The sequence below is a fragment of the Aspergillus tubingensis genome (assembly GCF_013340325.1).
Source record: "Aspergillus tubingensis WU-2223L DNA, scaffold_6, whole genome shotgun sequence".
NCBI lineage: Eukaryota > Fungi > Ascomycota > Eurotiomycetes > Eurotiales > Aspergillaceae > Aspergillus > Aspergillus tubingensis.
In genome coordinates, this window is record NW_023336280.1 from 3,245,622 (window position 1) to 3,259,482 (window position 13,861).

General features: G+C 49.4%; 6 protein-coding genes across 6 annotated transcripts; 4 read left to right on the forward strand and 2 right to left on the reverse strand.

The window, feature by feature from the left end:
• Positions 1-475: 475 nt before the first annotated feature.
• Positions 476-2,630, reverse strand: AtWU_04846 (DEAD/DEAH box helicase; the record flags this gene model as incomplete). Its single annotated transcript, XM_035499957.1, has 9 exons — positions 476-768; positions 827-975; positions 1,025-1,218; positions 1,273-1,424; positions 1,486-1,554; positions 1,610-1,960; positions 2,006-2,141; positions 2,193-2,250; positions 2,302-2,630. The coding sequence occupies 9 exons, from the start codon at positions 2,628-2,630 to the stop codon at positions 476-478; spliced, it is 1,731 nt and encodes a 576-aa protein (XP_035355850.1).
• Positions 2,631-4,320: 1,690 nt separating this feature from the next.
• Positions 4,321-5,910, forward strand: AtWU_04847 (pantothenate kinase; the record flags this gene model as incomplete). Its single annotated transcript, XM_035499958.1, has 4 exons — positions 4,321-4,536; positions 4,683-4,965; positions 5,035-5,536; positions 5,595-5,910. The coding sequence occupies 4 exons, from the start codon at positions 4,321-4,323 to the stop codon at positions 5,908-5,910; spliced, it is 1,317 nt and encodes a 438-aa protein (XP_035355851.1).
• A 1,773-nt stretch (positions 5,911-7,683) lies between these two features.
• AtWU_04848 (uncharacterized protein) lies at positions 7,684-8,020 on the reverse strand (the record flags this gene model as incomplete). The annotated part of the gene is made up of 2 exons (XM_035499959.1): positions 7,684-7,871; positions 7,933-8,020. 2 exons carry the CDS (start codon positions 8,018-8,020, stop codon positions 7,684-7,686), a joined length of 276 nt encoding a protein of 91 aa, XP_035355852.1.
• Positions 8,021-8,213: 193 nt separating this feature from the next.
• AtWU_04849 (phosphatidylinositol:UDP-GlcNAc transferase PIG-C) lies at positions 8,214-9,459 on the forward strand (the record flags this gene model as incomplete). The annotated part of the gene is made up of 2 exons (XM_035499960.1): positions 8,214-8,281; positions 8,343-9,459. The coding sequence occupies 2 exons, from the start codon at positions 8,214-8,216 to the stop codon at positions 9,457-9,459; spliced, it is 1,185 nt and encodes a 394-aa protein (XP_035355853.1).
• Positions 9,460-9,739: 280 nt separating this feature from the next.
• pigc (phosphatidylinositol N-acetylglucosaminyltransferase) lies at positions 9,740-11,316 on the forward strand (the record flags this gene model as incomplete). Its single annotated transcript, XM_035499961.1, has 2 exons — positions 9,740-10,097; positions 10,157-11,316. The coding sequence occupies 2 exons, from the start codon at positions 9,740-9,742 to the stop codon at positions 11,314-11,316; spliced, it is 1,518 nt and encodes a 505-aa protein (XP_035355854.1).
• Positions 11,317-11,392: 76 nt separating this feature from the next.
• On the forward strand, positions 11,393-13,482 carry AtWU_04851 (glycosyl hydrolase, family 18; the record flags this gene model as incomplete). The annotated part of the gene is made up of 7 exons (XM_035499962.1): positions 11,393-11,420; positions 11,476-11,563; positions 11,689-11,782; positions 11,830-12,071; positions 12,145-12,437; positions 12,500-13,112; positions 13,170-13,482. The coding sequence occupies 7 exons, from the start codon at positions 11,393-11,395 to the stop codon at positions 13,480-13,482; spliced, it is 1,671 nt and encodes a 556-aa protein (XP_035355855.1).
• Positions 13,483-13,861: the final 379 nt, after the last annotated feature.

Genomic DNA, 13,861 nt, shown 5'->3' on the forward strand with positions numbered 1-13,861 from the left:
GAAGCAAAGAAAGACTTTTAGTAGATCGATTACCATTATGTTAAGTCTCCTTACAGCAGGGAAATGACAATTGCTTGCCCCGCTCCCACCCTGCCTCCCAACATGACCCGCAGTTGGTAGGATCCATCAGGTAGCCCAGATCCATTGTGTCCATTCTCAGGGACAATCAGTTCCAAGCTCCTGTGAGATCCCAAGGCGAGAGATAGGCTGCAAATCGTCTCTGTGCCATGGAGTCAAACAATTGCACACCAGATCCTGTCTGGTGAATCATGTTATGATCTCTAAAAGGAAGAAGTGGAAGTAGACGCAATTACCGGATTCCCCACGAGCATGACCTTTCACTCACGAACATATGGCGTTTTCTCCTTTGTTTTTCTTTATTTCCGTCCATTTTCCTCTCCATAGCTTCGATCGAAGGAATGGATCTCCAGGCGATATGCAGGTAAAAAGTGGCGTGGCAAAGTCAGGACGTGGATTAAAACTCCCACTTCGAGTTATCCTCTTCGGCGTCATCAGACTCCATCGGAATTCCTCCTCCTCCCCAGGCATCGGTATTACCACCGTCGTCTTCCCCACCACTCTTTTCATCATCAGTGTCGTCATCAAACTTGACAACATCATCTGAAGGACGATAAGACTCGAGGAAGTCAGGCACAGTTTGTTTGTTCTCGATGAGCAGTTTCACCAGATCTGGAGCGAGGTCCGCATCATTGTCATGGTTGTAGAACGAGGTGGCAAGGCCCTCATTGCCAATGCGTGCAGTGCGTCCTGTAAAGTCTTAGCTAATGTCATAGTTTTGCCTTTGAATTGTGGGACGGTAACGCACCGATTCTATGAACGTATTCCGTGATACCACCATGCTGAACCCGTGGAAGATCAAAGTTGATAACATGCATGACATTCTTGATATCGAGACCGCGAGCAGAAACCCCGGTTGCCACAAGGATGGGGCACTTTGCAGTGCGGAATGCACGCCTTGACCGCATTAATATTGGAGCACGAGGTATGAAGGGTAATAACTTACAAGGCATCTTCCCGCTCACGCTGGGTGCGATCAGAGTGAATAGAGGTACTCGGGAGACCCATGTTGTAAAGGTAATCATCCAAGAAGTCTGCCTGGGTCTTGGAATTCACGAAAATCAGTGTACGCGAAGGCGGCATAGCCAAAAGCAGGTCATAGAGGCATTGCTTCTTAAGAGGAGGTTCAGCGTAGATGATCTTGGGAAATGCATAGTTAGTAAGTTCCTTGAGACAAGTGCCATGCATGCTTACGTTCTGGTCAACATTGGCATGAGTGCTGCCAGGCCTTCCGATGCGCACACGGACATGGTCTTCTGCAAGGTAATTGCGCGCCAGCTTACGGCAGTCCTTGTTGAAAGTGGCCGAAAACATCATGTAGCGGTGGTCAGCGTCCTCATTGATGTCTTGAAATCGTCAGTATATGGAAATGCTTATAGTTTCTGAAATGACTTGCCTCCTCCAGACATGATTTTAGCAAAGTCGGACTCCCAGTCAGACTGCAAAAGTTCGTCTGCTTCATCGATGATAGTGTACCTGCGGTCATGTTAGTTACATTCGCACTAAATGTGAGGAACCTACTTGACACGACGAAGAGAGAGAATGTGCGGCTTGTCCATGAAATCCAGCAACCTGCCAGGAGTCGCAATAAGGATATCGCAGCCACGCTGCAACTCCTCTCTCTGGTCACGAACTGGCGCACCACCGTACACAACGCAAGGACGGAGCATGGAGCGATAGCATAGGCGTCGCGCTTCATCAAAAATCTGGGTTGATAATTCACGGGTAGGAGCAACAATGAGCACCAGTGGTTCAGCCCGAACAGAATCGGCGCTTGGATTGTAGCCAGCTGCGACATTGGGACGCGGAGCTGCCAGCTTTTTAGCTTTTCCCATCAGCTGGGACAGAACCGGGATCAAAAATGCGGCAGTTTTTCCAGACCCTGCTTCTGTTAGCATGACTCTGCTATGTGAGGGTCTTCACCTACCAGTCTGAGCAATGGAGATTAAATCATGGCCAGTAAGGACCGCGGGGATTGAATATGCTTGAATTGGGGTCGGGAACTCGTATCTACACAAGCGAATATTCTCGCGCATGATAGGATGAAGGCCGGCATCATCAAACTAGACACTGTCAGCCGAATTCAATCGTGTGAGTACTATGACACGACTTACATTCTTGATGGGACTTGGTCTCTCACGACTTTCCGCGATGACCTCGATGTTTTGGATACTAATATAATTTAGACATGAATCGATAGCAAGTATAGTATTGCCAACTTACTTTCCGATCTTCAAGCCGGTTCGGTTAGTATATTCGCTGCGGAACAGCATCTCCTCGAGCTCAGGGTTCTGTGGGCCAACGTCCCCAAATTCATCCTTCCATTCATATTTTGCAGCTTGAGCAGCCCACTCAGGAAGCTCCTCCTGGTTGTCACCCTGGGGCTGATTGAGTGGCGGAAGAGTAGAAGTATACTTTTCGTAATCGTAGCCTTTGGGAGTCGTCCAACCCTTCTCGCGGGCAGCGTTGGAAGCTTCGGTAGGATTACTGGATTGATTGCCCGTGCTTTCTTTGAGCGCGGTGCTCATATCCGAGACGTTGAAGCTATCCATTGTTGGTCGATAGGGACAATGGCAGGTTCAAACACGCGTAACCCGAATGAATCTGGATTTATCTAGATGGAGACGGTTGGTTAGTGAGGGATAATCTTAGTAAGAAGTGGTGTTATACTTACAGAGAACGAGTATCGTCTCTAATCCTTAAAGTGTACCGAGTGCGCCTGAGATGAGAATTGGACTTGGAAAGAGGAGTGAGAGGGAGGATGTGAGGGGAAGTAAAGCTTTGGGAGATAGAAAGCTTTCTCAAACAAACGAGACGCGAGACGCGTAGGAGAGATGGCAAGAGCAAAACAATGACAGATAATGGAAGGAAATTTTATGGAACACAGTGCTGAAAATGGAAATTGGGTAGTGAATGTTGCTGGTCTGCAGGACTCCAGGTTGCCAGGGGAGAGAAGAAGAGTTGCGGGGAATAAATGGACTAGCAGAACAGCAAGCACCCCTCAGGTGAGCAGGTAGTAGTCAAGTCAAATTCATTTGATGCAGAGCTGGCATACAGAAGCCAGTCGGCTTTAATACTCCTGATTTCCTGCTTATTGTCGGCAGAACTCGCGGAACATACCGGCGAACAGCTATAAATTAACCTAATTCTCTGCATACAATAGGTCGTAAGGTTAAAGGTGTTTGTATGCTTATCTGAACGTATTATGTACCTAATTATAGATATACCAAGTGACTGTGCTCTCCATCCATTATATAGTGATATACCACAGTACTACTAGTATAAGGCCGCAGAAATCTAGAAGTATTCACAGATACGCAAGTTTCTACAAAAGCAGACTTTGAATACCGAATAAGCTTCTGGCCTAGCCTTTTATCTTTCAAATGATTTTTATACCGCAATGTTAGTAGTAGCTTGGTGAGAGTTGGTGATTTCTTGGTTCTAGACCACTGGTTCTTGGTTGGGTGTTAGTACTTTGGGTGAAGCAGTAGCGCGGTTTGGAGCAGGAAAAGAAGTACTACACAGTGACGGGAGACATATCCGGGAATGTGCATGACTAGTCACTGCTAATTGAACGTCACTCGCACACAGCAGTAACTGTTAGTATAACTTCTATACTAGTAGTCACTGGTACTTTGAAATTGCCGACAGAGGTCACCAGAAACCCGAAAACCGCAGGCATAAATCTCATTGACAAGTACATCGAGATCTTATGTTCAACGATCATCTGATAACAACCGAGTGGCCGTTTAGAATTTCTTAGTACTACTAGTAGACCCTCAATATGTGGGGTTTCATGCCTGAGAACTCCATGTTAGTGCCTGAGGTATCAACTCGGCTGGGCAACGTCATTGGCCACCCCCTTCCATCCTCCGAATTGGCTGGATGCAGTGTATCCCTGCAATGAACAACAAGACCGGCGATTCTGCAAGTACCAACTCACCGGGAATCATAAGGATTGCTTTTGTTTGGATCCCTTCCGCCCGTTGTCTGACCGAACTTGTTCAGGAGCAGGAGTTGACTAAGAATGCCCAGCCCGTCAGAATAATAATTCGGTTCCACCCGACCTCAACAAAAGCGGGCAGAAGGAGATATACGCCGTAGGGACCATCACGGGATCCCATTACTCCGAGATGGTAACTACCTCGTCCGCCGGTACGGCCACCTGCTCCTTGCTGTCCATCTAATTCCCCTGGTCCCATCGCTCCATTCCTCTCTGTATTTTTATGCCATTGACACGACATGTCCTCGTCCACATCCAATTCCGCCGCCCGGGGTGGTCGCCTGGAGCAGGCCATCACCAATCCAGGATCCGTCAAGATCAACGTCAAGGGCGCCTTTATCGTTGATGATGACCCACGATCTAAGAGTCCCGTAAGAACTGACGGAGTTCATTACGAGGGCCATGATATTCGTCTTCCACATCACACTGGTCTGGTGAGCCATGTGGCTGTAGACGTGAGTGAACTTTCTTTTTTTTTTTTTTCTTTTCTTCGCTGCTCCCGCGGTTCCCCGCACAATTTTGAAGCTCCCCGCAATCGCACCCCTCGGCGCAATACCACCACCACAACTTGATTGACTAACTCTTGCTACCTCGATATTAGATTGGCGGATCGCTAGCGAAATTGGTTTACTTCACACGGGAGCTGGACTCTGTCGACAATGGCGGTCGACTAAACTTCATTAATTTCGAAACATCCCGCATTGATCTGTGCATTGACTTCATAAAGCAACTGAAAGAGGAACACGAAAAGCTCGGCGGGCCATCCGGAGATGCTTTATGTGTAATGGCTACGGGCGGAGGCGCCTTCAAATACTACGATAAGCTCAAGGAAGCACTCAATGTGGACATTATTCGGGAGGACGAGATGGAGTGCCTTATTACGGGTATGCTGCAACCACAAGCTCACTTGCAACGGAGACAAGCAAAGTCCAAGTTTTGACCATTCTGCATAGGCCTTGACTTCTTCATCACTGAGATACCGAACGAGGTCTTTACCTACAGTGAAACCGAGCCGATGCAGTTTGCCGAGGCCCGACCGGATGTTTACCCGTATCTATTAGTCAACATTGGCTCCGGTGTATCAATGATCAAAGTATCAGGTCCCAAGCAGTTCCAACGTGTGGGCGGCACACACCTCGGTGGCGGTACGTTCTGGGGCATAATGTCATTATTGACCGGTGCCCGCACCTTCGACGACATGCTGGCAATGGCGGACCGAGGGGACAATAGCGGGGTAGACATGCTGGTTGGTGACATTTACGGCATGGATTACAGTAAAATTGGTCTCAAAAACACTGCAATTGCTAGTACATTTGGCAAGGTCTTCCGTATGAAGAACCAGACGGAGCCGGACTTGGATGGGGAAAGTTCTTCCAACGGCGAAGCCGGCCGAACTAATGGCGAGCCGAAGTTCCAGCACGAAGACATGAGTAGGAGCCTACTTTATGCCATAAGGTATGTTTTTTTCGCGTCTTCAATTACACGATATGCGGCTGGGACTAACGTTTCATAGTAACAACATTGGGCAGATTGCCTATCTGCAGTCCGAAAAGCATCAAGTGAAACACATCTACTTCGGCGGTTCGTTTATTCGCGGTCATCGGCAGACCATGAACACCTTGTCCTACGCCATTAAATTCTGGTCCAAGGGCGAGAAGCAAGCCTACTTCCTGCGCCACGAAGGCTATATCGGTGCAGTTGGCGTATTCCTCCGTAGGCAGCCAGCTAACTGGGGCCGGAGGAATAGCATCGATGAGAAAACCATGCCGCAGGTGGCCAAAATGGTAGCCGAAGCGCAGCAGAATTCTGATCCTCAGAACCAATCATGATGAAGAGCCACGACTGCATGCTTCCGTCAGCATCATACTGGGCGAGCCGCGTCCAGTTCCATCATTTTGAGCGTTTGATACCCGTTACTGTGTTATTCTTGTGCTGCTTAGACCCAACATATTTATGCCCCTTTAATTCTTGAGGCTGCCCCGTTTGAAGACATCTTTTCCCTGCATTGATTAAGATGAACAACGATAAGAGCATGTCACCCAATTGTATAACTGTTCGGTTTCCTTGTGTTGCATTAACTCCATTTTCTCTTTCGGGCTTTTGTTTTGAACCCGACCATCCATCTATTGCCCACAAAGCACAAGGCAATCGCGCTTGGATGTCCTTGTTCGGTGCCTAAGTTGGAAGGCTTTGTTATCCCGTTTGGTATAGAAGGACAAACCATCATAATAGCATTTAGACAGAAAGCCAATATTAAGGAGACCAGGATTTTCGATGATTTCAATATATTGCAGTCATCATCCAATATTCCGACTGGCGAACCTACAATCATACTATCGGCCATGGCGTAACCCTACCACCTAAGCCGAAAACCTATTCCAGCCAGCTTATCTCTCCTCTCTCCTATACTTCAATATGCGTCTTATCCTATGCACACTAATCCAATCGGAGCTCCGTCACATCTCTAACCACCAAGCCAGCCATACTCAGATAGTAGGTCGCACTAACCAGGACGTAATGGTAGTCAGAACTCAACCTCTGATGCATTGGATACCAGCCATTTTCGTACGCGTAACACGTCCAACACCCCCCAGCAAGGACGCTCTTTGGCTATGTTTCAGATTCCCCGAAACATGACACCAGACTATATATTCAGGTGAAACCATGCCGCCTCGTACTTTCAATCTTTTTTCTCGGCTTGAGGTAGTTGCCTGATCTGTCCACCGCTTCAGTTGTGGTTACTCACCGATAGGTTGGTGACTGCTTCTTGTGGCGCAAAAGTTGTGTTTGGTTGTGCTGTCGTTGGGTGTGTTGTCTGCTATGTGGTTTTGTTGTTGTATATCATGTTGGGTGTGGCAGCTCAAATGGTCCTTGATTGATGACTAGGTCATTATGATTATGTATAGATCGGTCACGCTCGTTCCGAATCCTGTAGTACTAGTTACCCTCGCTACAATATATGTTTAACAGTAATGCGTTCCGGTTGAAGGATGACATGTTCAGCCTGCCGATTCATCGGGCAGAAAAACTGCAAGTAGTAAAGTTCATTCCAAACAGAGATAGCCAATATTAGCCCGGAAGAAAACAGGCTTGCCCACCCAACGCCGTGGTGTAGGAGAAGAGCAAACAAACCTCCGTTCGTATTCTGCAGTGGCCAGATGCAGTCGGCCGCTAGATCTGCGTTTGGAAGGCTGAACAGAGTAGTCTAGAGTGTCTTGGCGCGAATTTGTCTTCAATTGCAGAGAAACTGGGAAAAGTCCATGCTCGGATGTTGTATCTGCTTTTGGACTTTGTGCGCGTGGGTCAAGATGAGTAAGTTAGAGTTTGATGGGGATGCGTGCATATTTTCCCCGGACTATCCATCCCGGGGTTATTATGAGCTGAAGAAGAAGGTCCCGTAATGTAATAGGAACATTCACTACCAGCTGGTTATCAGTTGAGGTGAGGCAAACTGTTCCATTGGTGGTTTCCAGAACGCGTCAGGAAATACCGTTTCATACCCCGGGGGGTAAAGTACGATGGAGTGTGCAGAGCAGTGGATTTTCTTCACTTCTAATGCACTGAGCTGTCATAATCTTCTCGGTGATCCACTCTATTGCATTTCACGGGTCTTCAATTTCACGTTGGAACTGTGCATGTGCATTGATTTCAAACGTCGTGACTCTGCTCTGTTGCACCCATACCTTCTGGAAACTGAGACATTGAGTGCAAGCTGCCTCACGTTTGTGCACTGAGTTGTTGGTCTCAATTGAATTGAGCTTTACACTTGTACGGAAGAGTCCGAGCTTACCTACTCGATATTAGAAATGCTAATTGGGAAAAGCTTCACTAGTCATACTCAGACTTCATACTATTGAATTGTGAGATCATAACAACGGTGATTTGCGCGGGTGACAAGGCACCTACCATTGCTTGAAAGTTTGGACGGACAAGCCACATTATGTTTAAGCAGCTTCTCTGGTATGAAAAATAACCTAACGAGAAGAAGGCCAACTGTCAGACGTCTTTAGAACCCTCTGAGCTAGGTATAATCAGCGGACGTGTCTTTGTTTAGCAAACGCGCCAATTCCTCCAGGAGTAAGTCAATTAAACTAAAATCATTCGAGCACGCTCTCTTGACTTGCACTGACCCATGCTAACCTTCGCGTCCAGACTAAATATGAACCCTGCAGACGGCGCCGTCATCTTCTGGAAGGAAAGGTAAGATCAATTGCTGCTTTTGGATACATGCTGGCTGACAACTCTCATGCGTCATTTATAGGGTGAGGCGCGCCTCTCGTCACATCGTCCGCACTGAGTCTGACGACGAAGAACAGAAGCCAACAGTCTCTGCAGATGGGTCTCAAGCAGGCGATAACGACGACGGCCAGGTGGTGCACGTCAACCCGAAGCCAGAGCTGGGACCTGACATTCCGTTTCCTAGTTACCTGATGACAATTTTGGAACATTGGCATGAAGAGAAGGGGAACGAATATCCGAGGTGCAAAGTCAGTGGACGTCTGGGATCGATGGTCTGGAAAGTGTTTGATCGGAAAGGCAATGAGCTCGAGCTGACATGGTACCTCGTCACAAAACCGCGCAAGTACTGTGTGCTCGTGCTACATGAGGCGAATGGCACAGCGAGGTTCGTCTATTGTGATCCGCCTCATCGCACTGTCCATGGCACATACCTTAGGCCATGGTCTGGCGTCGATGATAAAGAGGAGCTAGAACACTGCGCAGTCCGAGTGTTTAGCAGCGACCTGGAGGAAATCGAATACTCTTCGGAAGCCTGGGAACATTTAAAGGAGCTCCAGGATTCCTCAGGCGAGGATGTTAGCAGATCTCCTTCGGTCACCCGTCGCAAGTCCCCAAGAGATAAGACAGCCAGAAGAAAATCAGTGGGGGCAAGTTGCTCAAAACGGTACTCTATGAGAGGTCGCGCACAGGAGAGCGAAGAGCATACGGAAGCGGACTCGTCATCTTCATCGGAAGCAGGTTCATCATCTGAAGAAGAGAAGTACGTGCCCTCGCCACCACACAAGCGGCACAAAACTACCGACACCAGCAATACAAGCAACACCACTGAGCCTATGAAGCCTAGCAAGGTTGTATTTCGCCTCGGGTCCCAGAGAGTCATCGGTGCGATACGCTATATTCCACTGGATGAATGTAGGTCGAGGAAGGAGCTATTTGATAAAGCCACGGCATTTTATCAAGCTTGCGATAGAGACGCTCAGGTTAAGATACTGGCATGTCAGATCTCGACACAGCGTGAACAACACTACCTGTTCGAAGACAGTGATGGAGAGTTTCGCCTCTTAGTTGAGCAGGCACTGGGCTTGGTGGACAACTTGGACCGGATTGTGATTGACGTTCTGCACGTGTTACAAGCATGAGTGGGAGTGTTGTCGAGACTCTTGTGTCGTATGCTATCATTCAAACAAATTGTGAAATATTTCTATCAAGATACATAATTTAATTGGCCATTTCTTTTCCCGTGTGCAATTCCATCTCAGAGACACGCATTCGTCCAGAGTAGTATAGCTGACTAATCACCACGTGGTTGCAGGCCTGAATTGGGATGGGATTCGCGTCACCGACCAGCGCAATTGTGTCTTCAGCGCCAACTATAGATCCATCACATCATGCTACAAGCATGAATCCCGCTGCTCCTCCATGCCTTCCCTGCCCGACTCGCCTCCTCCGGTTCCTCCCCCCGTTCCCGTCGAGACCCATCCGAACCGCACGGTTGGCGTGAAGCCTACCGCCGCGCAACGAGATCTCCCGGATCCCAACCGGCTGGCCCCTGAAGATGCATATTACACCTCGTCCCTGCCTCGGGCTCGGCCGACCCAGACGGGGTACGATGACTCTCTCCGAGTGCTGAATGGCAATTCGGGCACTGCTGCCTCCGTGGCAGCCCTGCGACCGCCGCCCGCGGTCCCAGGAGTAGGGAGCCGCAAGGTGCGCGGGACCAGCAGACGGAGACGACGAAAGGGTGCATGGAAGAAGCTGCTGTGGGTGAAACAATCATGTGCGCTTCATACCCATTGTGAAACATATCTGAGAGGAAATGCTCACTGGTTCTCTTAGACCCGGATAACTACACTGACACCGAGACGTTTCTTGACCACCTCCAGCGGAATCCCCGAGTGCGGCCCTACGATTTCTGGCCGCTAGTGGCCGACTCCACGGTCATTGTACAACATGTTAGCTCTGTGGCTATATTTGTGTGTTGCTTTGTCGGCATTGTTCAGGGCCGCGTGAGCCCAGTCTCGGTGGTCTGCTGGGGAAGTGTCGGGACAGCGTTGGGATGGATCTTTTGGGACTCGTGGATATTGAGAGAGCATGTGGAAAATGCGCATGTGGCGGAGCGGTCACTGGAGGGTGACGATGGCTCCAGTTCTAGCTCCATGACCAGCTCTGTCAATCCATCTGGCACTAGCTCGCGAGCCAATGGCCAGAAGGAGAACCAGGTGCATGGGCTAGGGTTGAACATGTCGCAGGGCGAGTCAAGTGAACTTCTCCAGCGACACAGCACGGGGTATGTGAGTGATGCCTACGGGGCACAGGATCCCGCATCGCCTGCGCCTGGGCCTGCGAACGGAGCCCTGGGTGGCGGTTCTGGTTCTCAGGAGCCAGACTACTTGTCGATGTTTTCTTCGCGGAATCGGCAGCGGCTGTCCACTGTGAAATCGGCGTTTTTGATCTACTTCGCGCTGCTCGGGCTTAGCCCGATCCTCAAGTCTCTTACCAAATCTACGGCGAGTGACTCGATCTGGGCCATGAGTTGCTGGCTACTGATCATGAACATCTTCTCCTTTGACTATGGAAGTGGGGAGGGCGCAGGCGCCACTAAGTTCCCGGCTTCTCTGTCCACTAATGCAGCGGTGATGGCCTCGACTGTGTTGGCGTCGCGCCTACCTTCTACCACACATGTGTTCAGCCTGATGCTGTTCTCAATTGAGGTGTTTGGGCTCTTCCCCATTTTTCGCCGGCAGCTGCGTCATGTGTCATGGACTGGGCATGTACTGCTGACCTTGGCTCTGGTCGGGGTTGCTGGCGGCGCGGTAGGGATCACCCTGCGTGGAGGATGGATGGCGGCGGTGGTTGGCTCGATCCTGGGGAGCATCCTAACGGCGCTGGCCATGGGGGGATGTAGTTGGTGGCTCATCAGCTTACAGAAGTATAAGAATGTGGTGACAGGGCCATGGGACCCTGCGCGGCCGATCATCCGGCGGCATTGGGATTAGCTGTACGCTTTCTCGGTTTTATATTTCATTTAGAAGATACCCTACAGTCTAAACTCAGACTTGTCTAGCGCTAATAATGAAGTTTAACTTTGACACCCTCCTTTGTACGATTCAGCTCAGATTAGAAAATAAAGACACAACACCCTGATTGACAAATAGATGTAGCTTTTGGTGTCTCATCCGCCAATGCAGCCCAGCCAGCCGGTCACAATCCCACCAAGGCCCCAACATGCCGGAATGTTGTTTGGTATGTTTGTTGCCTTTCGTGGCAATTCTCGATCGCAGCTTCCCCAATCGCCATGTTGTATGTCTCAGCAAGTCACACTACCCTCATTCAAGCTATGCTATAACTGGAAACTAGTGTTTCTGCAGCCACGGACATACCTGGCCTCCATCTCCGCGATCGAGCATCCACCCGGCATCTCCTCCAGAATGTTGCGGCGATGACCCCAGACTGATCGGAATGGTAGGAGTCGCCATCTGTCCCTCATAACGGCAGGCTCCGTTCAATAGGCAGCGAATGGTGATACAAGAGGTACATACATATTTAGCACCACAGCCCGGAGTGACTCAAAAGAACGCGCACCACCACCACCACCACCATATATACCTCTGCTTGCTGTCTCCGGGTGGAACAACACAGAACAGACCCAGAGGATCAACGTATCAACAATCAGCAATATGAGAATAATCGCCCTTGGCCTGATGGGCCTACAGTGCGTGGCGAGCATGCGGTTCGCCATGTACGTCGATGAGTGAGTACCAAAAACATCCTCCTCATCCTACCTCTTTCTATACGCATCTAACAAAACTGGGGAATTAATCTAGGTACCACACAAGTGGCCTCCCTGGCTCCAACCAAACTCAAGGCATCACGCACGCTATCATGGCTTTCGCCCAGTCCACGCTCTTCAACTCCAACTCTCCTCCACAATTTACCCCCTTCGAGTCTGTCTCCACCATGCGCAGTCGCTTCAGCCCGGGGACTAAGCTCATGATCGCTATCGGCGGATGGGGCGATAGCTCGGGGTTCTCAACGGCCGCGAAAGATGAGACTTCTCGCAACCAGTATGCGAAGAACGTAGCGACTATGGTGAACCAGCTTGGTTTCGATGGTGTTGGTATGTCTCCATACTCTTCCTCGCTATCTTGTCCCGCAACTAGTATTGACCGAAATGTATAGACATTGATTGGGAATACCCCGGCGGTAACGGCCAAGACTACAAGACAACACCGAACAGTGCTAAAGTATCTGAAATCACCACCTATCCCTTATTCCTCCAAGCGCTACGAAGTGCCCTTGGCCCCAACAAACTTCTCTCTATTGCGGTCCCCGGCAAGAAGGAAGATATGATCGCCTTCACCAACACCACAGGCCCGCAGATCTGGCCCTCGGTCGATATGGTGAACATCATGTCGTACGATCTCATGAACCGCCGGAATAACGTCACAATGCACCATACCTCTGTTGTGGATTCGTTCAATACCGTGCAGGCGTATCGGGATATTGGCCTCCCTGGTAATAAGACAAACCTGGGAATGGCGTATTATGCGAAGTGGTTTGAGACTGATCCCAATGATGAGAAGGAATGTGAGGATCAGCCGATTGGGTGCAAGGTTGTCGTTATGGAGAACGCAGATGGGAGCGATAATGGAAAAAGCGGGAGTTTGACGTTTGAAAAAAGTGTTATGAGTGCGCCTCCGACTAACCTGAAGACGAGTGTGGATGGCACCTGCGGGTTTGATAAGGGGACGAAGTGTCCCTCTGGAAGTTGTTGCAGTCAGTACGGAAACTGGTATGTCAACCCCGCCTATCCTCCATGCGAATGTATGCTAATATGTGGTGGATATAGCGGAACAACCGACGACTTCTGCCAAGCAGGCTGTCTATCTGACTATGGAACATGCAAAGGCATCTCAATCACGGATTCATGGCGGCGCGCGCAAGAGAACGCCAAACTGGACGATGTCATGGGTGGAGAGTACTACTTTGATGACGAGGTCAATGTGTTCTGGACATGGGATACGGCAGACATGATTGCACGCAAGTTCACCGACATTGTGGATAAGCTGGGACTCGGGGGTGTTATGGCATGGAGTTTGGGCGAGGATACATTGGCATGGGAGCACTTGGGAGCCATGCAGAAGGGTGTTGCCTCCAGGTAGTAGTAGAATTATCTCTTCAGCAGAGCATCGGGAGATGGACGGAGTGTCCAGTAACTTTGGAGTTGAAGGGAGTAGTTTATTTGATAGTAGTATTGAATGGACCGCATATGCATATGCCCTTTTTATATCCGCTCACTCGCTTTAGTAACAGTAGTAGTAGTATGTATATCATGCAAAATGTCCATCACATATCATGCCATCCCCTATCATCCCAGAAAGAAACCATGCATGCATGCAAGATGATGCCATATATGGAACACCCAAAACGCCATAAACAACCAGGGTATCACTCATGCCTCATGTTCCGTATACGGAGTAATCCCAAAACAGACAAATAACTTTAAAAAGCAAACCGGGGAATAAAGGCAACAGGGAAAAA